This window comes from Lepidochelys olivacea, assembly GCF_965140295.1.
Source record: "Lepidochelys olivacea isolate rLepOli2 genome assembly, chromosome: 11".
NCBI classification, from domain to species: Eukaryota; Metazoa; Chordata; order Testudines; family Cheloniidae; genus Lepidochelys; species Lepidochelys olivacea.
Genome location: NC_140421.1, coordinates 52,003,602 through 52,030,239, shown reverse-complemented (window position 1 = coordinate 52,030,239; position 26,638 = coordinate 52,003,602). Strand labels below are relative to the sequence as shown.

General features: G+C 41.0%; 1 protein-coding gene across 1 annotated transcript in view; it reads left to right on the top strand.

Annotated features, from left to right (window-relative positions):
- COL5A2 (collagen type V alpha 2 chain) overlaps positions 1-26,638 on the top strand; it is a 165,291-nt gene that overhangs the window by 50,825 nt on the left and 87,828 nt on the right. Inside the window, exon 2 of the mRNA XM_084643728.1 lies at positions 26,293-26,520. Within this exon, the coding sequence (XP_084499854.1) occupies positions 26,293-26,520 (228 nt within the window). The remainder of the gene's footprint in view (positions 1-26,292; positions 26,521-26,638) is intronic.

Sequence of the window (26,638 nt, the reverse complement as noted above, 5' to 3'; positions counted from 1 at the left end):
TATTTGGTAGTGGCTGACAAATCCAAAGAAGTTCTGGTTCATGTTCTAGCCACAAAATTCAGCAGAGTTGGGATTACACTTTCCTGAGCCATTTTCCCACCCCCAAGTATTTAATCCTGCATACCCAATTTTGGCCTATGGATTCCTAAAACCTAATATCATCTATGTACTTCATATCTTATTCCACTGTACTAATACAGGCTATGTCTTCATTGCAAAACAGGTCGTCCTCTTTATTGCAGAATAACTAACACACATTAGCTATCCCTTTGTAAAGTCCTAGTAGAGACAAATCTGTAGTTTTTACTGTGAGGTAGTTTGGCAAGGTCAACAGTATACCTCCACCTGTGGCTGACCTTGCCTAAGTTACCTTACAGTAAAACTACAGTGCCTTGTCTCCATTATGATTTTACAGTGGGATAGCTAATATGCATTGGTTATCCCATGATGAAAAAAGCCCTTTTATTCGTTGTGAAGACAAATCCACAGTCTTAGTACATAGCACAAAAAGAAGTGGATAATGGCAGAGGGAAATTTAGGATTGTCATACTATAGTCTACTCCTGTCTATAATCCTGATCCTCTTGTGAAGGCTTTAAATAATCTCCATATCACGTATTGTTGGCTCCTCTCCACACATCCTGATGAAGTGGCAAAATGTTTCCATTGGGTAAGACTAAGAAGAATCAAGTAGCATTACAGTTAAGAGGGCCATTAAACTCTGTCAGTGTCTCAATGGCACCAAAACATTGGAAGTCGATCCAGAAAACTTGATCCAAAGTAACCATAGACTTCTGTATTGCATCATTGTGATGTAATATTACAAAAATGATTCATAGAAAGTATCAGAATAAAAATAAATAATGGTTCTATTGATGTCAGTAGAAACCTTGCCATTTCAATCAGCTCAATGAACTTCAAATTCTACAGATTATGATTCAATTTTTTTCAAGGAAACAGGTGGAAAAAGGTAGGACCAGGATTACACCCCTAATGTGGAATGTATAATTACACATAATATATTTGAAAATTGTTCAAAATAATTAATCCTTAGAGAAATATTACAAAAATATTTTCCACAATATCACTAAATTCATGGATTGTTAAGTATTTTACAAAAACTAAACCCACTCATGGCAAATGCTCAATAAACACACAATATATTACTTCTCCAGTTTAAACTTGTTCCAATGAATCTGTCGTAATTAGGAACATGAATAGGCAGGGAAAATGTGTTGTTGATTTTTTTCATATGAATTCTGAAATTTGTTCCAGGCATAAAATTGCCCTGAACAAAATATTATATCAATAGGATATAAAAGCTATACAGAAAACAAACCAAACAGGCCAATTCATACAATGGGGAGAAATGTATATTGCAGTCTCCCAGCAGCTATGCACAATGGGGTGCAGCTCAACAAAGAATTAGGGCTGTTGCCGTTCCTCCTAGAGTGCATATATGGGAAAAACTCAACTCAGCAACCAAAAATAGACACCATTTGAATCAAACCAAAGAAATCATATTTACATCTTGATTTCACACTTTCTCTTACTGAATTTGGGAGGAAGCCTCACACGTGCTTATACGCCACCATAGCTCGTTGCTTAGTTTAGTTTAGTTATTATGCATATATACTTCTTATCCCACCTCTTAACTTCTGGTGGGAGGTGCGGGTCCAGCCTGGCTCAGCCCACCTGGGCTCAGAGAATGGTACCTCCCCTACTTCTTTCCCACAAAAGTTCTGAATTCTTGATTAGGATCAAAATGCACACAAGCAGTTACTATAACATCAGTCTGGCACCTATGATGGCAGCTAAAATCACTAATGTCAACAGAAGGTATTTTTATAGGCTGAAATAAATCTGGATTGTTCATATAGCAACTACATTTCTAACCTCTCTTGGTACTGGTTTTTAGATTGCTTTTCTACACAAATCATTATGCGCTGAGATTATCATTTAATCCAAACATGATAAAATAATAAATATTGACTGGCTTTTCGCCCACACTCTTAACATGATCCCATTGTGACCCAAAGAGCTCCTCAGTCCTTTTATTTTATCATATGCCAAAACTGGATAATATTTACAGAGAGTGTTTTTCCATGAGTGGTAGGAATTTCTTGTGCCAGCTTGAAAAACATTGAAAACAGGGAGCTTTATTGCAGAAAAGCTGACACAGCTTTATCAACAGCATAGCACCACAAAGCATCTGTTTTCTGTAAGGTGATGGCTGTCTTTTCTTGTCTACTTATCTCTATGAAAGTATTATTCTCCATCTTTCTGTGTCTGTAACATACAGAGGTATGGTCACTGGAATGGCAAGAATGGCCTTTATGAAAGATAGCCTCTCTTGATATCATATAGATAAGGTATCAATTTAATGTTGTGTGTTCTCCAGGGGCAGAAAGCTTCCTCTCCTTATGCTGCCACAATTAATCACTTGAGTCTTTGTAGTTCTTCAGGGGTAGTATACTGCAAAAGTAAGGAGGGTTCTATATATTGCAGCTATAGCAATTGCCATATAATACACATTTTGTTGCAGAACAATGTACCAGATGTCTTTGGTTAAGAGTTCAACATACTGTGAATGGTGGGCCAGATCCTCAATTGGTGTAGCGCAATTAACTTCAGTGTTGGTATGCTGATTTACACTAGCTGATGATCTGGTCATGACTGTTTAGTCAGTTGACACTAGTTTTGTCCAGAGAATCAGATTCTATCAATTGTTCATTGTTTGTCAAATATGTGATATTTAGGCTTATGACAATCACTTGTGGGTAACAGACTGTAGGCTATGAAGAATTTCCCTTGCAAATGTAAATGCCTTTAAAAAGGCAGTTATATAGAAGCTAGAGGGAGTTAATTCACAAAGTGCTTGCATTCAGTTCTGGAGACCTGACAGATATAGGGAAAATATTTCTATTGTGGTGTTCTAAAAGCATGAAATAGAAGTGGCTTGTTACGCCTGTCCAGTATATTTTGTAATATTACCGAAAGTTCTAAATCTTTCATTTCTGTGTAAAAGAGCCAAGCTAGAAAGTACTGTACCAAGCAGTATTGGTATGTCAGTAATTTACTTTTGTCTGTTGTTGTCTTAAAGGCAGAAGTTAGTTATGCTTGAGGCAAGATAAAGAATTGGCCTCAATAGCCTTAATTTCTAAAGTAATAAAGTTCTGTATGTCCTGTAGGGCATTTTATTTGTCAAATGGAATATTTCATTATAGAAAAATGCATTCATCCTAACAAAATATTACAGGGCTTTAGTCCAGAGGGACTCAATTACCTGGAGTAAGAGCAATAATATTATTCAAATGATATATGGGTGATTCTACTGGATCTTGTTTTCATAAAATATTACTGTGAGTTTAGCTGCATGGGTGTTGGTCTTATACTTGGTGCATTGGTAGAACAGAAAGAGGAAGTGCTCTGTGAATGGGAAAGTAGAAGTATATTCACTTCTGTGACTAAATTAAGCGATAGGAGATTATTGTATGCCTTAAGTGTGTTTTATGGATGGCAAACATCTATCTCTAATCCTCTGGAAAGTACTTATTGCCTCATAAATACATTGCTTGAAGTGAATTGAGATGTCTAAAATAGTAAGCTTAGTGGAAGTCATTGGCTTCACTGGTGCTATGCCTGTTTAAACCAGTTGAGGATTTGGCCCGTAAAGGGTCAGCCTTTTTCTGTAAATGCATCTTCTAAGGAGTACAGTAGATGCATAATCATGGGTGTTACTGATACAAGTACAAATGTGACAGGGCCAAAACACTATCTTTGTTTTAAAGCCATTCTTTGTTTGAATTCTCATTTGTATAACTGCTAATTTGATTTTTGTAGAATCTCATTTTAGACCTTGATTTTTGGAAAGAAAACGTGCATGTTGAAATCATGACCATATTTCAAATGGGATGGAGAGACTAGTTCATGAGATAAAAGACTTGAGGGTTTCACACACATCTAGCGGTAAATGGAACCTAAAATGTATTTAGGTTTTAAAGAGCCCTGGTAACAATCTCCTCTCCCCTCTCTTGACCCTAATAGGTCTCCTGACTTTGCCAATGTCATGCTGGTGTTTCTTCAGGTTTAGAAGTCTCTGGTGATTTTAGAGGTGTGTTTCTAAACATATAATATCAATGCCAAATGGCTGCATGTTTCTAAGTTCAGGAGTTCTAAAGCTTTCACAGGACCTGGGGTAGATGTTGATGGATTCTGGAACATTTCTGACCTAGGGAAGTACTGAAGCTCACAAAATTCTGATAAAACAGTTGGCCAGTACTCAAAACATTCTCTTGATGTGATACTACCAAAGGAAGGGGGAGGACTGGAGTTAGGAAAAGGGATCACTGTTGGCAGGGGTGGACTTTAGAATTGGAAAGAAGGAATTTTGGACTTGTGGGCCTGTTGGAATTAGGAATCATGAAACAGATGGATGTGGGGAGATAAAAGGAAAGGTTGGGTTCTGGAGTAGATGAGGAGGAGTTTGGGAAAAATTAGATCTCAGAAGGTTAATTTGAGCGTGAGATAAGCATCAGAATTTTGGAAGGCTTACCTAAAACCAAACCAAACATCTTTGAAATGCTGCCTGGTGTCATTTTAAACAATTGGAGCGGGTCAGCGAGACACTTTTTATTGTGCTTGTATTCTGTTGTTTTTTTTTGTTCACCTGGCATTATTTATGTTTCTAAACATATAACCTGTAGTAATTCCCTGCTCAGGCAGAGGTAATCCCAAACTTGCTTCTACTTAATTTCTTAAAGTCATGAAAAATTAAATCAATTCTACCCTGTATCTTTTGAAGAAAATAAGCTGTGTTCATTTGTTATTTATACTACAGACACTAACATTAGATCCACTGACACTTCATGTTAACCTTAGTTTTGTCCTGGCCCACTACAAATCTTTTTATTCATCTCTTATTTGGACCCCAAGAGGCAAAACATTGTTAGTGGTGCATAGGTGAGTTAAGATATCATATCCATTGTCTGTCTTTATTCAGTGGAAATTCAGTGCCCCTAGAAGTAATATGGTAATACTCTGGTTTTATTCAGCACCTGATCTGAAGCCCATTAAAGTCAGTGGGAGTCTATTCGTTGATCCAAAGCCTGTTAAAGTCTATGGGTCTTTATGCCATTCATTTAACAATTAAAAGACCTTCTCCAAACACTAAGTAACTAAACCACACAGCATCTTTCCCAGGTAGTCAGATAGTATCTACTCCTGAGTGAATTCTGTGCCAAAAAATTAAAAATACTGCACCAAAAAAAGAAAAATTATGTGCACAATATTTTAAAATTCTGCAAAATTTTGCAAATTTTATTTGTCAATAAGTAAATGTGGCTCCAGCATGGCAGTGGGGAGCACAGGCTACTGGTTGCATTGAGGTGGGAAATCACCCTGAAGCCTCCACCAGCCCCGGTACAGGGACTTGGCAGTGAGGCTGCACCCGACCCTGACACAGTGCAAGGGCTGGGCCTGCCCCAGAAACACCCTGGGGCCCTTCCCCTCTGTGCCAGACGCACCAGGTGTGGGTGGGCAGGCTCAGCCCAGCAGGATCCAAGTCTAGAGAGGCTTAGTGTGGGGGGGATTCAAGTGTGGGGAGAGGTTTCTGTATGGGGCATTCTGGGTGTGGGTGGCTCAGTGGGGGATCTGGATGCACAGGGGCTCATTGGGGTGTTCTGGGTGCAGGGGCAATGGGGCTCTGTAGGGGATCCAGGTGAAGGTGGTTAGGGCTTGGTGGGGAGGGTTCTGGGTGTAGGGGCTCAGTGGGGGGATCCGGGTGCTGGGGGAGTGGGGCTTGATGGGGTGGGGGTCCAGATGTAGCTGGTTGGGTCTCAATGGAGTGGGGGTCTGGTTGGGAGGGATCATCAGGGCGTCCAGGTGTAGGGGGTTAGGGTTTGTCAGGGTTAGGGTTCAATGGGCCTGCTTAACAGGGGAACCGCAGCTGCTGCCGAGGGGATGCCGCATGTCAGGCTCCCGCTTCCCCCCATGATTCCCCTATCCTTGATTCTTCCCCATCTCATCCCACTGCCCCGTCCCCTTCCCCAGACTCTCATATTCCCCTCCCCTGCCCTATTCCACTCCCGCTTTCTTCCCCACTACCTTTTCCCCCCATCCCGTCAAGCCTCACCTTCCGTCATTTTCCCCACCCCCATACCCAGCCCCACCGCAGGCACTCACCGTTGCACAGAAAACAGGAAGACTCCCAGAACACAGAAGGGGAGTACGACTGATACTATAACCCAGGAGGTGGTGTTCAGTTGAAGAGTCAGCAGAGCCAAGATGCAGCCTCCTTCAGCAGGGTAGCTCTGCACTTGCAGAAATGAGGGGGGTGGCAGTGGCATGTAACCCTGTGTGCCCCCCATGCCTTGCCTCTGTTTGGGGGAGCAGTTCCCCCCTCAAAACTGCGCCATGGTTGTCCTTGACTCCGGCATGGCTTCCCTTTGCTTCCCTGCCATTTTCTGCAGGGAAGCGCAGGAGTTCTGCGGGGGGGCGGGCGGGGGGGTGTTTTCTGCAGGTGTGCAGTCCCACAAAATTCCCCCAGGAGTAAGTATCATGATATACATTTTAGAGATGGTTAAACTGAGGTACAGATTTTTGCCCAGTGTTACACTGTGACCTACTGACTGAGCCTGGAGTGGAATCTGGGAGTCCTGACATCCTGTTACTGACTCTGACCACTTCACCACATAAAAGGTTGGTCATATTGTCTTTCATTTTCTTATAAAAATGGTACTGTATAGTCTTTGTTTTGTCTATGGACACCTGGTCGCTGTTCATAATTCCACTCTGGGTGAGTTGTCAGGGTTAACTTTTGGAAAATTGTGTTTGCAGTGTTGTTATAGCCATGAGGGCCCCAGGGTATTAGAGAAGCAAGGAGTGGACGAGGGGATGTCTTTTATTGGACCATCTTCTGTTGGTGAAAGAGACAAGCTTCTGAGCCTACACAGAGAGCATTTGTACGGTTTGGCAGTGAAGAAGCAATGTTCTTGCAGTTTTAGCTGCATGATTCTTGTGTTTTTAAAGGCTTGAGTCAAAGAAACAATGCAAGGAGAAAATTAAAGATACTAAAAGAGATCATGTAGTCTTCAGAGGAAAAACTCAGGAAAACAGAACAGATGAGGTTCAAAGCAGACAATAGCTGGAGGTGATAACTACTGGTTTGTTTTAAAGTGCATATCTTTGCTTGAATTTTAATTCATACAAAGCCTTCTTAGTGTGGACTATATGTTTTAAATAGTGTAGAAGATCATAATGTCCCATCCCCAAAGTGCATAGCCACATCCAAGACCCAGAGCTGGATAGCCTGCAGAAAAGCTTTCAATTTCCTGTTGTCCCAGAAACTGTAATCCTGAAGGAGAGCAAAATAATGATTGGTATGTGTTTGTTGCGGAACATTTGTCAACCTTGTGCATCTAAATGACTTGGGGGGATCAGATTCCTTTCTTGCTGACTCTCTTTTTTTATTCACTGTCCTGGTTTTATGCTCATCACTAATCCTTATATTGGATTGACCAGGCTGCTCCTTTGTACTCCTTGGGAAATATTTTCCGGTTAGTATTCAGTTGAACTCTAGGGCTCGGATCTTTAAAGGAGCCTAAGAGAGCTAGGAGCCCATTTCAATAGGAATTGAGTGTCCATTTCAGTGGGAGCTGGGCATGATGAGAGAGTACCAGGAAGCAAATTAAAATGATGATGACTTTACTCAAATGCAGGACAGGATAACAGACATTGCATATCTGGAGATTCTCTATGTCTCCTGGAGTTTCTGTGTTCCCAGTCAATTTCTTACGATGCCTAACCTTGGCTTCAAATAGAATCAACAGTATAATAATAACGGTACTTTGTCCAGGAGAGTAGATACAAGTGAAATAAGAAATCTAGTATCAGCTGCTTCCCTAAGCTTAGTGGGAAAGTATGTAAATGTGCTTGAGTGCATTTTGGTGTCATGCACCACTCCGGGGGAAAAAAAGGAGAGCAGGGGGAAAAGAATATTCGTTCTGCGAGTTGGCCTTATTCCTGCTGTTTTAAGGATGAAATTACATTGGTTTGCTCAATGGAAGACCCCAATTTAAGACAGACTGGGGATTCCAGGCTGCCAGTTTTTTAGACTGGGCTACTTTCACCTTCAGTCACCTTTCACCATGGAGGGAAAAATTCCTCCCCTGCATACTCATCACCTCATGGGGGAAAATTGGTTGAGACTCATAGAAGGCATATGGCTCTTTCCATCAACAACTAATAATAATGTATTAATACCTAACATTTACCTAGGTCTCTAAGCTCCTTACAGAGGCAAGAAATTGTTATCTCCCCCTGCCCCCCGTTTTACAGGACAGAAAGTAGCTTGCCCAAGGTAATTAATCATGCTAAAAAGGTATTCCTGAAGCCTATTAGAATTATAGAATCATATTAGGGTTGGAAGAGACTTCAGGAGGTCATCTAGTTCAATCCCCCGCTCAAAGCAGGACCAACACCAACTAAATTATCCCAGCCAGGGCTTTGTCAAACCGGGCCTTAAAAACCTCTAAGGATTCTGAGCAGTTCTGAGTGCCCTTGGCTCCCATTACATTTAATAGGAGTCGAGGGTTCCCAGCACTTACCACTTAAAGATTTTTAGGCTTTACTCCTGCCTGACACCAGATGTGTTCTCAGTAATGCAGTATTGGAGAGGATTGCCCTGGGTCCTGTTCATCACTTTTACTTTGCTCTCCTACAGGCAACATTCCAAAGCTACTCCATGCAAGATTGAGGCCTTAGTGCACTTTTACATTGTGTTTTGAGTTTTAATTGTAGTGTACAAAGAATTTCAAATTTCTCCTACCATGCATCTTGCAATAACAGAAAAAGCCCTTGGTTGTGAGCCCCACCCAAATCTCTCTCTCCCTCTCTCTCTCTCTCTCTCACAACACACACACACACACCTGATTTATTTTACATTAAATTAAAAACCAAGCTTCTCCTTTACAACTTTCATTACTGCAGCAAGGAGTTTCCAATGGGCTGCCAAAAGCCTTCTCCATGTCATCTTGACACCAGAATTTGCCGATTGACTTATCTAAGTATGGTAAAGGCAGATGGGAGTAGTCTTTATTGCTGGCAGTGTTGCAGTTTCTTGTTTGTCGTTCTTTTTTTTATTACTCAGAGGCACAGAATTTCACTGGATGAGTAGTTTAGCTCTACAGTCAGCACATTATGTATTCAACTTTCCCCCTAAAGCCAAAACAATGCCTTCCTACTCCTCCCAAACATCTGAGCGGATTTCTCTTCAGCCTGAAATGCTGAAAATGTTGGAATCAAAACCTTTCTAATTATTGAATTGAAGTTTCTTTCTAATTATGAGCCCTTATTTTTAGGGGGGGGGGGGGAAATCTTGGTCAAAGGAGTCTGCATTAAGGAGATTACATGAACCTACTTTGTAACCCACTATGTGGAAATGTTTTCTTGAAAAGGCTGAGTGTAATGGTAGGTTTTGTTGAACTTTGATGTGTACAGAATGAAGGTACCAGAGAAGGCAGCAAACAGATTTTCTCTATCAGTTCCTCTTAGAATTCCTGAGAAACCATGTCCCTGCCTTCAAAGCAGAGGGAGGGAGGAAAATTCTGTTCTTTTATAGTGCAAAGTAGTTATTTTATCAAACAGATTTCTAGGAATATCATAAAACATGTGAGAACAGGAGAGCAGATCCTCAGCTGCTGTCGACTGGCGTAACTCCTTTGAAATCAATGCAGCTACACTGATTTACTGAGGATCTGGGAAAAAAATGTTTAAAGATGCTTAGTTAGGAATTTAATTTCAGGTGAAACATTTTGCATTTAAGCAGGGTATTTTGGTGAGCTTTATGGTTCCTTGTCATGTGTATCGTACAGAGACTTGGTGGGATAACTCACATGACTGGAGTACTGTCATGGATGGTTATAAACTGTTCAGGAAGGACAGGCAGGGCAGAAAAGGTGGGGGTGTAGCACTGTATGTAAGGGAGCAGTATGACTGCTCAGAGCTCCGGTACGAAACTGCAGAAAAACCTGAGTGTCTCTGGATTAAGTTTAGAAGTGTGAGCAACAAGAGTGATGTAGTGGAGGGAGTCTGCTATAGACCACTGGACCAGGGGGATGAGGTGGATGAGGCTTTCTTCCGGCAGCTCGCAGAAACTACTAGATCGCATGCCCTGGTTCTCATGGGTGACTTTAATTTTCCTGATATCTGCTGGGAGAGCAATACAGTGGTGCATAGACAATCCAGGAAGTTTTTGGAAGCGTAGGGGACAATTTCCTGGTGCAAGTGCTAGAGGAGCCAACAAGGGGGGGAGCTTTCCTTGACCTGCTGCTCACAAACCGGGAAGAATTAGTAGGGGAAGCAAAAGTGGATGGGAATCTGGGAGGCAGTGACCATGAGTTGGTTGAGTTCAGGATCCTGACACAGGGAAGAAAGGTAAGCAGCAGGATACGGACCCTGGACTTCAGGAAAACAGACTTCGACTCCCTCAAGGAACGGATGGGTAGGATCCCCTGGGGGACTAACATGAAGGGGAAAGGAGTCCAGGAGAGCTGGCTGTATTTCAAGGAATCCCTGTTGAGGTTACAGGGACAAACCATCCCGATGTGTCGAAAGAATAGTAAATATGGCAGGCGACCAGCTTGGCTTAACGGTGAAATCCTAGCGGATCTTAAACATAAAAAAGAAGCTTACAAGAAGTGGAAGGTTGGACATATGACCAGGGAAGAATATAAAAATATTGCTCGGGCATGTAGGAATGAAATCAGGAGGGCTAAATTGCATCTGGAGCTGCAGCTAGCGAGAGATGTTAAGAGTAACAAGAAGGGTTTCTTCAGGTATGTTGGCAACAAGAAGAAAGCCAAGGAAAGTGTGGGCCCCTTACTGAATGAGGGAGGCAACCTAGTGACAGAGGATGTGGAAAAAGCTAATGTACTCAATGCTTTTTTTGCCTCTGTCTTCACTAACAAGGTCAGCTCCCAGACTACTGCGCTGGGCATCACAACATGGGGAATAGATGGCCAGCCCTCTGTGGAGAAAGAGGTGGTTAGGGACTATTTAGAAAAGCTGGACGTGCACAAGTCCATGGAGCCGGACGAGTTGCATCCGAGAGTGCTAAAGGAATTGGCGGCTGTGATTGCAGAGCCATTGGCCATTATCTTTGAAAACTCGTGGCGAACGGGGGAAGTCCCGGATGACTGGAAAAAGGCTAATGTAGTGCCAATCTTTAAAAACGGGAAGAAGGAGGATCCTGGGAACTACAGGCCAGTCAGCCTCACTTCAGTCCCCGGAAAAATCATGGAGCAGGTCCTCAAAGAATCAATCCTGAAGCACTTACACGAGAGGAAAGTGATCAGGAACAGTCAGCATGGATTCACCAAGGGAAGGTCATGCCTGACTAATCTAATCACCTTCTATGATGAGATTACTGATTCTGAGGATGAACGGAAAGCAGTGGATGTATTGTTTCTTGACTTTAGCAAAGCTTTTGACACGGTCTCCCACAGTATTCTTGTCAGCAAGTTAAAGAAGTATGGGCTGGATGAATGCACTATAAGGTGGGTAGAAAGTTGGCTAGATTGTCGGGCTCAACGGGTAGCGATCAATGGCTCCATGTCTAGTTGGCAGCCGGTGTCAAGTGGAGTGCCCCAGGGGTCGGTCCTGGGGCCGGTTTTGTTCAATATCTTCATAAATGATCTGGAGGATGGTGTGGATTGCACTCTCAGCAAATTTGCGGATGATACTAAACTGGGAGGAGTGGTAGATATGCTGGAGGGCAGGGATAGGATACAGAGGGACCTAGACAAATTGGAGGATTGGGCCAAAAGAAATCTGATGAGGTTGAATAAGGATAAGTGCAGGGTCCTGCACTTAGGACGGAAGAACCCAATGCACAGCTACAGACTAGGGACTGAATGGCTAGGCAGCAGTTCTGTGGAAAAGGACGTAGGGGTGACAGTGGACGAGAAGCTGGATATGAGTCAGCAGTGTGCCCTTGTTGCCAAGAAGGCCAATGGCATTTTGGGATGTATAAGTAGGGGCATTGCGAGCAGATCGAGGGACGTGATCGTCCCCCTCTATTCCACATTGGTGAGGCCTCATCTGGAGTACTGTGTCCAGTTTTGGGCCCCACACTACAAGAAGGATGTGGATAAATTGGAAAGAGTCCAGCGAAGGGCAACAAAAATGATTAGGGGTCTGGAACACATGACTTATGAGGAGAGGCTGAGGGAACTGGGATTGTTTAGTCTGCAGAAGAGAAGAATGAGGGGGGATTTGATAGCTGCTTTCAACTACCTGAGAGGTGGTTCCAGAGAGGATGGTTCTAGACTATTCTCAGTGGTAGAAGAGGACAGGACAAGGAGTAATGGTCTCAAGTTGCAGTGGGGGAGGTTTAGGTTGGATATTAGGAAAAACTTTTTCACTAGGAGGGTGGTGAAACACTGGAATGTGTTGCCTAGGGAGGTGGTGGAATCTCCTTCCTTAGAAGTTTTTAAGGTCAGGCTTGACAAAGCCCTGGCTGGGATGATTTAATTGGGGATTGGTCCTGCTTTTGAGCAGGGGGTTGGACTAGATGACCTCCTGAGGTCCCTTCCAACCCTGATATTCTATGATTCTATGATTCTATGATCGTTAATGTAAACAAATAGCTCTGTTTATACAGATTCACTGTCAGACACTTGCAAGATCTAAAAAAATCCCTTACGCCATCAGATATTGGCAAAAGTCCCATTTATTTTGAGTAATTCAGCATTTTGGATCCTGGAATGAATGAGCTAGTAGACAGTAGCAGGCCTAGCTTCTTCAACTTGAAATATGTTCAGTCATGTGCACTTTAAATGTTTTGTCCGAAGCACCTGGAGAATGTTCAGCCCAGGCGGTGTCATTCTGCGTTAACACATGCTTTTGTGCTCTGATTAAACCAATCTGCCGGTAATTCTTTAAAAAAAAATTGTCCTATCTACCGAAACACAGGCTTCAAGTGTTTCCTAAGAGAAAGCGAATGGATATTTGGGGTTAGGCAAATGTAAATTACTGCCTTACAAATATATTTAATGCCTACTGGAAAATATTTATAGAACAATATTTTATTAACACGGGTGCTCTCAACAGTCAGAGCCCTAAAAACCCCATGTGCTGCTGCAGATACAAAGCAGCAAGTCACACAAGAGGCCTATAAACCAACCTTTTATGTCCTCCCCATTCTTCCTTCCTCTGATACGTGCTGTTGTTCAGCTGTGACTCCTCAGTTAATGGTTCCCCCTTTACGAATATTTACTGATTAAATTAGGATGAACATAAAGCAAGAATTGTGTTCAGATGCAACTGGTTATGTGTTTGGTTCAAAGGTGATGACTGGTTCTTTTAAAATACTGTGGACCAGATCCTGACCTGTGGCTGAGAAGCATCCTCTCCATCTCAGGAGGTAGAATACAGGGGTTGCACTCCCCTGATCCTGGGCTGACCTGCGTTGGGCATGACAGCTACTCTGAGCTGTGCTAGCTGCCAATGACCCAAGGGGTAGAGAGGGATCACCGAGTTACAGGGATGCTCTAAATCAGCTGCAGGGAGTGTGGTGAAGCAAGGAGCATAACACTAGGGAGTGGGTAGTTAAAGGAAAAGGAGTGGGCAGTTAAAGCAGCTTTAGGACAGATTTATACGTGTGGAGTGGTATAAACCTTCCCCAGCATAGCTGGAAATGTGTCCCTGTAGCTTCTGCTTGATTTATTATCCTTCAGCTGCTTTATAGCAATTACTTACATGACATAAATGTTTGACACTTATTGGTGTTAGTGATTGTGTTGCGGTTTATTTCCTATGCAGGAAACAAAAGGTTTTGCCATATCAAGTTAATGGATATCTTTGGCTCTGAAGATGAGACTCGAGTGCTGAAACCTTAGTCTTTCTCCAGAACTGTTCTCTGTTCAGTATCAGTTGTAGTTGTTATCTGTTTATCTGATAAAATAGGATGTTCTGGGTTTGTGCTATTGTGAAGTTCCCCTCTTTTGTACTGGAATACCACAGCCCTTTGTAGCCTGCTCCTTTACACTTGGAGACAATGGGTGTCTTTGGTTCCTGCGGTGGAACTCTGGAACTTCTCTCAACCATGAGCTGAGCATGGCAGGGTGCCAGAGGTGTCATCTGTGTGCAAAAGAGCCAAAGGGAAGTACATAAATTCAAAGAGTATGTTGCTGTGTCACAGGAGTCTGTATTATAAAGGAAGGAATAAGCAATGGTTATTCTGGACCAGTGTTAGAAGCAGTGATGGGATCCCAGCTGATATTCCCAGCGAATGAGGATAAAATGGTGCCATTCACTGCTGCTGTCACTGTAAAGTGCTAAAATGAGAAAGAATAAGAGGCAGGGAGCAAGCAAGATCTAAACCACTCCAACTGATAGATTAAAACTAGGGCATTAAAGAGCCTGTAGAGATTCCTTGACCTTCAGAAAATGAGACTGAATAAGGATGACTATTACTACTGTACCTATGGCGCACACAGATTTATTGAAGATGTAGAGTACAAGAAACCCAGAAACATAGTGGGCTAGTTTCCCAGTGGGTGTAAATTGACATAATTCCACTGACTTCAGCTGAGGAGCTGGTGCAGTGACTGCATACAAAGACATTTTACAAAACAATAAGGTACAAAATCATCAGCAACTTCAAACAATCCATCTTACTCACATGCAACTACCAACCGGGATATAAAATGTTACTGTTCTTTTGCACCTACTGATTTAAACAATATCTATTCATGTGTTCTCAGGGAACAGTGGAACCTCCCCCTTCCTCCTTAGGTCTTATCCTACCCCTACAGCCATGACAGTGGAGATGCCCTTGTGAGGTTCCGCTTCATAAGTGCATGGAGATTGTGGGGGGGCTGTACATCCCCTGAATGGTGCTGAGCTCAACCCCACAGGGTGCCCAATATGATGGCAGTGCACATGGGATGGGCGGGGACGTATAGGAGACAGGGTCAAAGTGGAGCTGGTGCATGAATCTCCCCACCCGTCCTTGGGTTGGAAGAGCCCATAATGGGCTTTGGAGCCTTCTTCAACCAGCATGTTGCTCTATGACTCTGGGGCAGAGGAGGATTTCTTACCTCACTCTCTCCCTAGCTTCTGCCTAATACACTATTTGGCTACTCAGGCTGAATGTTGGGTGCAGGATTTACCCCACTGAGAAGTAGTGTTTTCACAGAACAGCTTCAATGTCAGCAGAGAATCACTACAGACAGAGTTTCACTCTCTTATCTGACTGTAGGGAAGTTAAGCGCAGTGGACCATATATAATATTCTATTCCTTGAAACACATTACAGGCCTGGCATACTTTTTTGAATTAGATATTCAGGAAAATATGCTTTTTTTTTTTATTAAGCACACACTTTAAAGTGTTAATGGGCAAGTGAACCTTGTGATGTAGCCAGTTAGATTTCTTAGAGCATTAGAGTGAAATATGATTTAGGTAAGATTAGAATAAACAGTTCTCCTGTAAAATCTCCCAGATCCTTTCATCATTGTGTATCGTAAGGTGGGAATTCAGGATGCTCTTTTTTGTCTGTTTTAATTGACATAGACTATAATTGCTGATGCTATAAAATATAACCAAACAAGATCATATGACATCATACTGACATATAGGAACTCATAAAGCCTGACACTACTTGTTGTGTGTTGGGTGGAGCTAGGGAGAGGACACATAAGCAAGGGTGAAGGATTTTGGTAAGATATTAAATTTGACATAAGGTGACAAAAATTTAAAATAGCATAAGACGTCCGCACTGCTTTGCAACATGTAGCCCTGTCATGGTGGCATAAAGGCTTGTCGCTCCAGTGAAATAATGTAATTCATACTGTCCAGCATGTTGCTGGTGAGGCCAGGCTTGCAAATTGCTGATTGGAATAGCAGACTGGCCATTTGCAGATTGCTGGTAGATTTAATGCAGGCATCCAAATGGATTGGGAGTGGAAACTATGTCTCTCTGATACTGGCACAGGAAGCCCTGTTTAGAGAACTTTCCTCACAGCCAAAATGTATTATTTTTTGCAGATGTACAGCAGTCTAAGATTGGTCTTTGGAGAAACCAAAATCAAATACATTAACAGACTCCAGGCGGGTATTCCAAAGCAGACAGTAGAAGAGCATCACATGTTCACTATATAGGGTTACTATTTTAGACTTCGCAGATTTAAACATGTTAGGCAAGTTTCCTTATGGTCCTTGTAAGATTAATAAGACTTCTTAACAGCAGTTTGGACAGAATCCCCAATAACACCATGTTCTGGAGTTTTGGCTTTCAGAAGGAAGCATAATACAACAAGTCCCCTCAATCATTTCTCTCTCTATCGTTTAGCTGATGCAATAAACCAAATAGTCTGGACATCCATGTGACCAGTCACCACAGATGACAGTCATGCTGAATGGCCTTAGCTTCCCTTCTTATCTGAAAAATGGGATTTTTTCCACATTGTTCTAATTTCTTCATAAGAAAATTCTCTACTATAGTGCATTTGTTGACTTGTGGTATCTGGAAAGAATGATAGCAGTGCTCAGAAAGAATTAAAAATGTGGTGGATCTCATAGAATGCTGAACTGCAAAGCAGACAGGCAATTTTAAGCAGAAAAAGTCGTGAAAGACAAAACATAAGGTAGGATTGAGCAGTACCTAAAAGGTACAAAGGAACACTTTATAGCACCTGAAACACACTTGCTTTCAGCCTTTTGGTCACAATTTAACAGTTTTCATTCCTTCCACTTTATCTCCTGATATTTTTTATTAAATGAAATTATCTCACAGTGAGGAAGATAATGCAGGATAGTATTACATGGATTGGTACTGGCTTCCAGCCATAAACAAACCAACCAAAATCAAGAGCAACAACCCCTATCTTCTAGTTTTTGACAGTCACTTACCCTAGCTGTCTGTCTACTCACTGTGGCCTTTAGACCCCTATATGTATATTTAATTAGGGAAAGAGAATGTTACATTTTTGGTAGCCTAGCTATTTGATGAATTTGACTTGCTACAACCTTTTCTGTTTTCCTTTCTGATTGCAGTGTTGATATTTTAATAAATACAAATTAACCAACAAGAATCTTAAGAATTTCTGCAATTGTGTTTTACCATATCAGTAGTGATTCTAAAATTAAACATAACTTGCCATCTTAAAAGTAGTTATAATGTGTTTAGTTCTACTAAAAACCAGTTTCAATTTTAAAGAAAATCCATGTATTACAACAGTTGTCCTATGAAAATTAAGGATGGGATTTTCAGCAGCGCTGAGTATTGGCCTAACTCTGCTTCCACTGAGAGCAGAATTAGGCCAGCACTAAACACATCCTAATGTTTACTCCAGTCTATCTATGTAAGTTCCCTGTTGAATTGCTGGTTTTGAGTCTTGTGTGTTCTCACACAAGTTATTTATAAGAGAACTCCAAATTCCATTCTAGAGTTAACTAAATGATCAAACTCTTCCCTGAGAAAATCAAATGGTATAATACACACATCTCTGAACATTAAACATTCCCCATGTGAAACACAGTTTTATACATTTGAAAATAATTATTGTACCATTTCCCATTTTGTAAGCAGGTGGCTTGGCCCTGTAATTGTCTGGAGCTATTCACATGAGCAGTGGCTGCAGTATTTGGCTAGTTAATATGCACACACATATGCATGCACGTACACATAAAATTGAACAAGCCTCACTCTACATCCTTCCTTGATAATGGAGTAGCGTCCGTGTCACAGCATGAAGAGAAAGGGTTGAAGGAAGTGTTGTCAAACTGCACAGGCCCGAAAAGGATTAGATGAGTTTGCCTGCTCCTAACAAGTCTATCAGCAAAGGCTTCCATCCCATGAGTGAGTGGTGAAAAATGATAAAATATCAGCTATTCTGGTGGAAGAACCTAGGGATAAACTAGTTACTACCTGAAAGAAGGGAGTGGTTAGGAGTGTGGCTTTGGGCACCAAATGGTTGACTCTGATTTGGTTCTTTTTTGTGATGTCGCAACTGTGCATCTAGGTCTATGATGAATATCTTGGCTTTTGCCATGGAAAAAAAAGGGAAAACCCATAGCCTGTGATGGTAAGTGGGTTTAGGAAAAAAGGGGATGAGGGAAGAATACAAATGTCTCCATATTTGTAGCTGTGCTCCCTACCTCCAACCAAGCCTTCGCTTCCTGCCAGCCGCTGCTCCCGTTCTCCCTTCTCCTCATTCCCACTCCATCACACTCTTAAACTTGCAACTGCAGCACACTTCGTGCTTCTGACTTCAACTGACTCCCTTACCCACCCGACCTTTGGATTGCTACATAATTCCCTGCCCCATCCTCACAGAGAGCCATAAGATGGGGTCTCTCTCAGGTGAGATTTAATCTTGTGATCATTAGCTCAGCAATGATGGTGTTAATATTTATGTACAGTAAATCATTAGAAGCTAGGAATGAATTGGGCCATTTGTATAAGAGATGACATCAGGAGTTACTTGCCATACCTGAGGCCTCCAAAAATCTTTTGTTCTGGAAGGTGTCATAGAATCATAGAATATCAGGGTTGGAAGGGACCTCAGGAGGTCATCTAGTCCAATCCCCTGCTCAAAGCAGGACCAATCCCCAATTTTTGCCCCAGATCCCTAAATGGCCCCCACATGTGTTTATACTGTATCTCCTGCCACCATAACCAGCATGAGCTGAACACTGATATTGAAAACTTACTTTTGGCTGCCTTGCACATGACACTAACATTAGCCATAAAAAAACAAGTCTGATTTCTACTATCACAAGTATGGAGCCATCATGATAGCTGCTGTGTGTATCTGGGGTACTGGGAACACGAACAGAACAGAAAATAGCCAAAATGTAAGGTAATACTGTTTCCTTCTGCTTAAGGAAGCCATGGGAGCATACATAAAATATGAAATTAGAATTCCATCAAATGAGTCTAACAGTATCCGACATGTCATTCTTCCTTTTATTGTCCCCTGTGCAGCTAAATCTGGAACAATTTATGATGCTAAAGGGGTCTTTGTTCATGACTAGGACTTTTAGATGCTACAGTAATACAAATACTATTGGCAATAGAGATATTGGCACAACAGTCTTTAAGGGACAATCCCACAGCTGGCAAATCTGATCCTAGGAACTATTCACCTGGGAGATTACCTTTTCCTCTTCAACCTCTTGTGGAGTGCACAGTCTGCTTGGTTGCTCTTGCTTTCTACTCCTGGAGTATCTTTGTCTAGGGCTGGAGGTTCTCAGTTGATGAACTTCATACCTGGAGCTCCCTCCCCCTAAGGCCTACTAGAACCTGAGGTTGGTAAACTTCCAGGCACAATGCAAGGCCTTTAGTTAACTCTTAAGGTAGCTCCTGCAGCCTATTAATTCAGTGTCTTATTGAGAGACTATTTTTATCCTGCCTATTTTAATGATTATTATTGTGGTCAGTGCTCTGGCAATGGGCAGTGCATGAATATACATACAGTCCATATTTCCCCCAGCCCTAAAATTACATTTGTTTTTAAAATACCTGATTTGGGAAAGCTCTTATCCCTCTAAAACAAGGACAGTAGTATATTGACATCACATCTCCACATCTGAATGATCCACCAAAAATCCCATATGGAAAACCTGTGGAATTTAACAGGGATGAGAGTTGTAGGGTTGTATAGAAATTACTCTACAACCCTGTTACATTTTATAAAGAACATCATATCCTTACTCTAGGTTTTTCTAACTATCCTGTAGAATTCTATAGCAGGGATATAATTCTTTATTAAATTCTATAGGACATGTTTTAAAAAGTACTAAGATAAATGTTTGGCCAGACCCACTGCTGGTATAAATCAGCATAGATCAATTGACTTCAATGGGGGTATCCTAATTTACACCAGCCAGGGATCTTGCTAATTATAATTGTCTATTAAATTCTGTAGGACTTTTCCATAGAGAACTAACCTTTTGGATTCTGGTCTTCAGCGATGTTTGTGTGTCACATCATGGTTCCACACTCCCTCCCTACTTTAGTTTTTGAATAGGCAGAAGGATTAAAATGGAATTTCAAGCCTTTCAGAGAGCTCAGATCTTCCAGGAGTGATGATAATGTCTAATGTGTAACAAAATGATAAAGTGCAATGACAGTAGTTATAATGAAATTGTGGCCAGATTGTGTGAAATTTGGATTTCATCTGCATCCTTGCACTGTAAATGTCTAGTCACTCCATCTGAGGCCAACTGGGACATGAACTGAACCTCAAACTGAAATGTCTGAAAGTTAAAAAGTAAGATGACAGAGATTCTGTGTAAAATGAATTCAGAATACAGCTCAACTAGCTGCTTGTTGATAACTACATAGCTATGATTCAATCTAACTCCTATTGAAGTGAATGAGGTTCTTTCCATTGATTTCAGTGAGAGCTGGAGCAGGCCTAATGCAGTAGATTGGCAACAGTATTATCAAGTGTGCACTGTGCTACTTCTGTGCATTTATTGAGATTTAGTATATAGGCATATACAGCACATTTGCAAGATGGTTGCTAGCACATATCATTTTTCGCTATGATTTATTTCTGCATCTCTGCTTTGTGAATAACAAGGATTAATTCCCTGCAGCTCACAACATCAAACTCAGGAAAACTTCAGGGTTTTTTAAGGAAAAGACAGTAAATAGTGATGGAATGCCTTAATGCATTTGAAAAATACATTCTCTTCCCTCCAGCAAATGTGAATTTTGGTAGAGTTATGGCCACTCTCATCATTAATTAGATTGGATCAGTGTACATGGTACTTAGTGATGTGCAGGGCATTCACCAGTTTCAGAAAATTCCCATTAAACTGGAACATTTTGCTAGTCCATAACCTCTTTAGCACTATTACATTCCACTACCACATCAGAACATTCATTTACTGTGCTTTCAAGGCATATGCAGTTTCCATATTTGTATTTTTAACAGATTATGTGCTCGTGTGATTATGGGCGGCCATTCCATTCTCACCCTGGAAGCTTTTTTGTTGTTGTAACTGCAATACAGCAAATATAGAATTAAACACAACTAAACCAGCCGTGTATATTGGTATCCTTTACTAATGTAATGGGACTACAGTATATTTATTCTATCAGATAGCAATGCTAAGATTGCTTCAGCCCTTTCATAAACTAGCCACAGGACGAAAAATATAGGAGGAGGAGCAACCTGCAGGGGCTGTAATTTCTAATCCCTGCGAATCAAAGTACAAGTACATCACTTATGACCTATCCTGCTATTCTGACCTGTTTGTGCTATTCAGTCAGCACAAAGGGGTTGGATTCTGGCCACAGTCTGGCAATAGGGTATTTCCTTGGGACAAGAGAACTCCCAAGAGATGTGTAACTGGCAGAGGCATCCCCTTTCCTGGCTTTGCTGTGCTACACCTGTTCTCCATTTCAATAGGATCCTTTGGAAAGAGGAGCAAAGCAACCTCCAAATATGGGTGAAGAGAGCAAATGGGTGGCTAAATTTTCAGGTGTTGCCTTCCAAAATGCAAGTAATCGGGTAGCTCTAGTGTGAAGTGTTGTCACATTTTCTCTCTCTTAAAATATTCCCCTGTTGCTGAGATGTGGAGGAGAAATGTGTTAATAAAAAGCTTGAGAGAAATCCATTTGGAGGAAAATCAAAACCCAATTGTAAGATGACTGAGACTGGGAGCGGCTGTGCTTATTTGCTGCACGCACATCTTTATTATGACAATTGCTGTTAGTGAGTGATGGGTTTTGGCTGCCTCCTAGTGGCTGAAGAATTTTTTTTTTTTGTTAATATCAGCGTTAATCCTGAAGTTTCACAATACAGGGCCCAACTCTGTTTTCACAGCAAAAGTTTCATTGACTTCAATGGAAGGGGAATCTAGCTCACGAAGTGTTCAGGGCAGATAACAGACAGAGGCATTTAGAAATCTACTAAGCTATCTCAGAGCATTTAGTTAATGACTTTAGATATTGATTTAAAACAGCGTGCAGTCTCTGAATATGATATTTTAATATATAAACCGTTGCTAGCTGTTTGGCTTTGGTTTTGATAATGTTTTAAGACAAAAATGGGTCTCCCGTAGGATAAACGATTACCTAAAATACAACACATTGTGTCTGTTGTACATTTGTCTATTATATCTACATAATGATTTGTGCCTCATCCCCAGTTGATTTAAATGGTGTTACTGTTGAGTTACCCAGTGTATGTGAGAAGAGACTCAGGGCCAGTATCTGTTTTGGGTTGGGAAGAGAGAATGTAGTTAATCTGTTATTTCATCACTTTGTCATTTCTAGACATTCCAAAGCTGCTTTTCAAGTTTCAGCACCCTGCGTAATAGTCACTACGGTAAAAAGGCCAGTGACCCAAAGAGTGCATGAATTGTACTGTATAAACAAACACTATGTGTTAATTTCCAAACTAGGGAATAGACAGACTATAACAACCCTTATTGCCCTTTAGTTTGGATATGACTGGATAAAGTGACTATAATTTAGGCCTGATAGTAAAGTACAGTATAATGATGAACTATGGGAAAATGTGTATGTGATGTTTAGTAGCAGAGATGAGTCAGAGTTGGAATGACTGCTTCTTTCAGGTTTCTCCCCCTCGCATCAGTCAGACACTAAGGTGATAACAATTTTTTTCTGCTAGGTTGGTGGTATTTGAAGCAGATTAACAATTTTTCTCTTAGGATGTATATTACATGTCCCGTTATCTCCTCATATAGTACTGCTGCCACAAGATGAAGGACAAATATGAGAAGAGAAGAGGGTGAACAGAGAACATGATGAAATGGTGCTAAATGGTGCCGTGGTCTTTTTCTTTTCAGCAAACCTGCAGAAGTACAGAGTAACAGGCATGGTGTTTCATCTTATATTTTCCAGAAAGTTAGCTCTCTGTGTGTGTGTCTGAGATAGAGAGAGAGAGAGAAAAAAAAATAGAGTATGAGAAAGAGAAACTTCTGCATTTGCTGGTCTCAATCTGGCCCTTCTCTGGTATGCCAAAGCAATTGCTGTGTGGTTTATTTGAAGTTATGCTGACTTGGGTTCAGTGACTTAGAAATCTCATTTATCTTCTCATCTGAACTAGGCCACCAGTTCTAATGGTAACCCATTAAGGAAGACGTGGTCCATATGCCAGACCATATCTGGGGAAAAAGGCTCAAAATGTCAGAGCATTATGTCATGCACACTGTTTGCATGACATAATGCTCTGACATATGGGAGAAGTGAAAAGAATGCGATCCAGAGGACACTATACAGTGTAGAAAATGGTTTACACTGTGTCAGAAATGGACTGTACAGGATACATCAGTGATGTGTTTACTTCACAGTGACAACATTTGCTCCTGAGCATTTGCATCAACAGTTGGAGTCATGTTGTCAGCCTACGTGATAAACCAATTAAAAACACTGGTTGAGCTGTGCACAAATCCGATTTCAGTTTCTGTTAGCAAGGTGCAAAAGTCAGTGCTGGTGGGTATTAGTTAATGATACATCTGTTCCATTTCTCCTAGCTTTGACAATGATAAAATGACTTGAGTAAGGGCACAAACTTTAAATCCCTAAGTCTCTCACATGTATTGTTTTGTGTTTCTCTCTTTGCATCTGGCTTTAATTTTAACAGAAATGCAGAGAACAGTTTGACTGAAATTGCACCATGATTTGTGCTGCTAATTTTTATCTTCATGCAATAATAATAATACTTACTTAATAAGATCTCTGTGTACAAAGCTGTATGCTCGTGGCTGAATTCAGTTTTACTTTTATATTTTTCCTTCTCTCTTAGTTCAATCCCTTTGTCTCCTTTTTCCCATATAAAACTGGAGACACCAACATGTGCATAAAATAGGAATAAATGTTTTTCATTGTTACACCTTTTTGCTTACAGTTAAATGTTATTGACTATTTTAGATACATAGGGTGGAAACCTGGCTCCCTTGAAGACAGTGGCAAAACTCCCATTGAAGTCTGTTCAGAATTGCACCCATAGTTTTGTAAATGTACTCATCACTTTAGAAAATAAACAGGACAAGGAGGTCCTTGTCCCAGTGAGACTATGAATTTATAGAGACAAAAACAAAATACAGGCAACAAATTGGTCATAGGAGGGCGTGAAGATTATAATGCTGTAGAGGTCAGTATAGGAAAGAGTTTCAAGAGTAGGATTAAGGAAGGAATAGTTTAAGGATAGGGAAGGCTTTGGTGGATGGGAAGCACTAGACTGTTCTAAGTATCAGGAGGAAGCATGAAAGGAGCTGTGAAACCCAGAGTTGAAAAAGATATTTTTTTTCTGATAGCCTTATTTTTATCTACTATGAAAGTCTTAGATTTTCCTGTATACCTGTTTGCCTTTAACATTTTTCTCTATATTTTGCCCCCATTCATTTCTTGTGTTTTAAAGGCTTGATTCATCCTGTACCCAAGCTGAGCTTGGCACTAGATCCGATTGGAGAAGGGCAAACATGGATTTGCACCACTTTCATAGCTCTCCATTCTGAGGTTTCGCCCCTTCAGCCAAGTTACAGCTGTCTCAGTGGCAATCCTAACTTGAATCTGGTTGCCTGTGGCCCCAGCAGCAGGGAATAGCTGCAGCATATTGTTACACTGGCTCCTTTCCCTAGTAATACTCCCAATAGTCCCTCTATGCTATTAAGTGCAATTTCCCAGTGATGGTTAGAGCAGTTTTACAGCCCTTTTAAGCCAACAGATTGACATTGAAAGGTTAAAGCAGCTGTGAGTTGAGCCATAAACTATAGTTGATTTGTGCAGTCCTTGATGACTCTTGCTCCCCCTTTCCTTACCAAGAAATAAAGTGGTAAAATAGCAAAATGTTACCTATACAAGACTCAATAAAGAATTAAAGGAAGGTAATATAAGTAATGCCAATCAACACAGGTTTGTGGAAAATAGATCCTGTCAAACTAACTTGGTATTTTTTCTGATGTTACAAGTTTGGTTGATAAAGGTAATAGTGCTAATTTAATATACATAGACTTCTGTAGATCATTTGACTTGGTACTGCATGACATTTTGATTAAAAAAAACTAGAAAGATTTACAATTAACATGCCATTAAGTATATTAACAACTGGCTAACTGATAGATCTCAAAATGTAATTGTCAAGAGGGAATAATCATCGAATGGCTGTGTTCCTAGTGGGGTCCCTTGGATATCCATTCTTGATCCTACACTATTTAAAATTTTTATTAATGACCTGGAAGAAAACAAAATCATGACTGATCATGTTTGCAAGTGACACAAAAATTGGGGGTAAATGGTAAATAATGAAGAAGACAAGTTAGTACTATATGGAGTTGTCTGGATCTCTTAGTAAACTGCGTGCAAACAAACAATATGCATTTTAATATGGCTAAATGTAAATGAATAGATCTAGGAACAAATAATATAGGCCATGCTTACAGGATGGGGGACTCTAACCTGGCAAACAGTGACTGAAAAAGATTTGAGATCATGGTGGATAATCAGCTGAACATGAACTGCAAGTGTGACACTGTGGCCAAAAGGGCTATTGCAGTCCTTGAATGCATAGGCAGGAATCTTAGGTAGGTATTACCCCTGTGTTTGGCACTGGTGTGGCTGCTGCTGGAATACGGTATCCCGTTCTAGTGTCCACAATTCAAGAAGGCTGTTGATAAATTGGAGAGGGTTCAGAGAAGAGCCAGAAGAATGATTAAAGCATTAGAAAACAAGCCTCATTGTGGTAGACTCAAGGAGCTTAACCTATTTATCTTAACAAAGGGAATATTAAGGGGTAACTTTATTATAATCTGTAAGTACCTACATGAGGAAAAATATTTAACAATTATCTCTTCAGAGATAAGGTATGACATGATCCAATGGCTGGTAGTTGAAGCTAAACAAATTCAGACTGGAAATAAGGTGTAATTTTTTAACAGTGAGAGTAATTAATCACTGGAACAACTTACCAAGAGTCATGGTGGCATCTCCATAACTGATAATTTTTTAAAAAGATTTTTCTAAAAGATATACTCTAAGAATTATTTGGGGGAAGTTCTATGTCCTCTGTTATATAGGCAGTCAGAGTAGATGATCACCAATGGTCCCTTCTGGCTTGAAATTTATGACTCAAAGAGGTTAAAGAGTTAGCATTTTAAAGTCCCAAGGATTAGTTTCTACTCCATGGTTGGGCTGTTGGCTTCATCTCTCATGTGCTTTTTGGACCCATAACATACTGTTCCCAGTTAACACTCCTCCTGTGGTTTAACAGTTTGCAAGTGCCTAAAAAGTGTTTTCTGTTCTTTTTTAGAAGAGGATGCTGAAGAAATAGCCTGCACTCAAAATGATCAGATGTATCTGAACAGGGATATCTGGAAGCCCTCACCATGCCAGATTTGTGTCTGTGATAATGGAGCCATTCTCTGTGACGAGATTCTGTGTCAGGATGTGTTAGAATGTGAGAGCCCTCAGATTCCCCCAGGAGAATGCTGTCCTGTGTGCCCCAACACGGCACGTGTTGATTTTGAAGGCAATACTGGTAAGGCTGCTTTACATTCCTTATTTTGCGTGAAGCCTGTTAAGCTGACATTTTGAACAATGTCATCTCTGATATGGTAATTTGAGATGAGCAAAGGAGATGGTGTTCAGATCCAGAT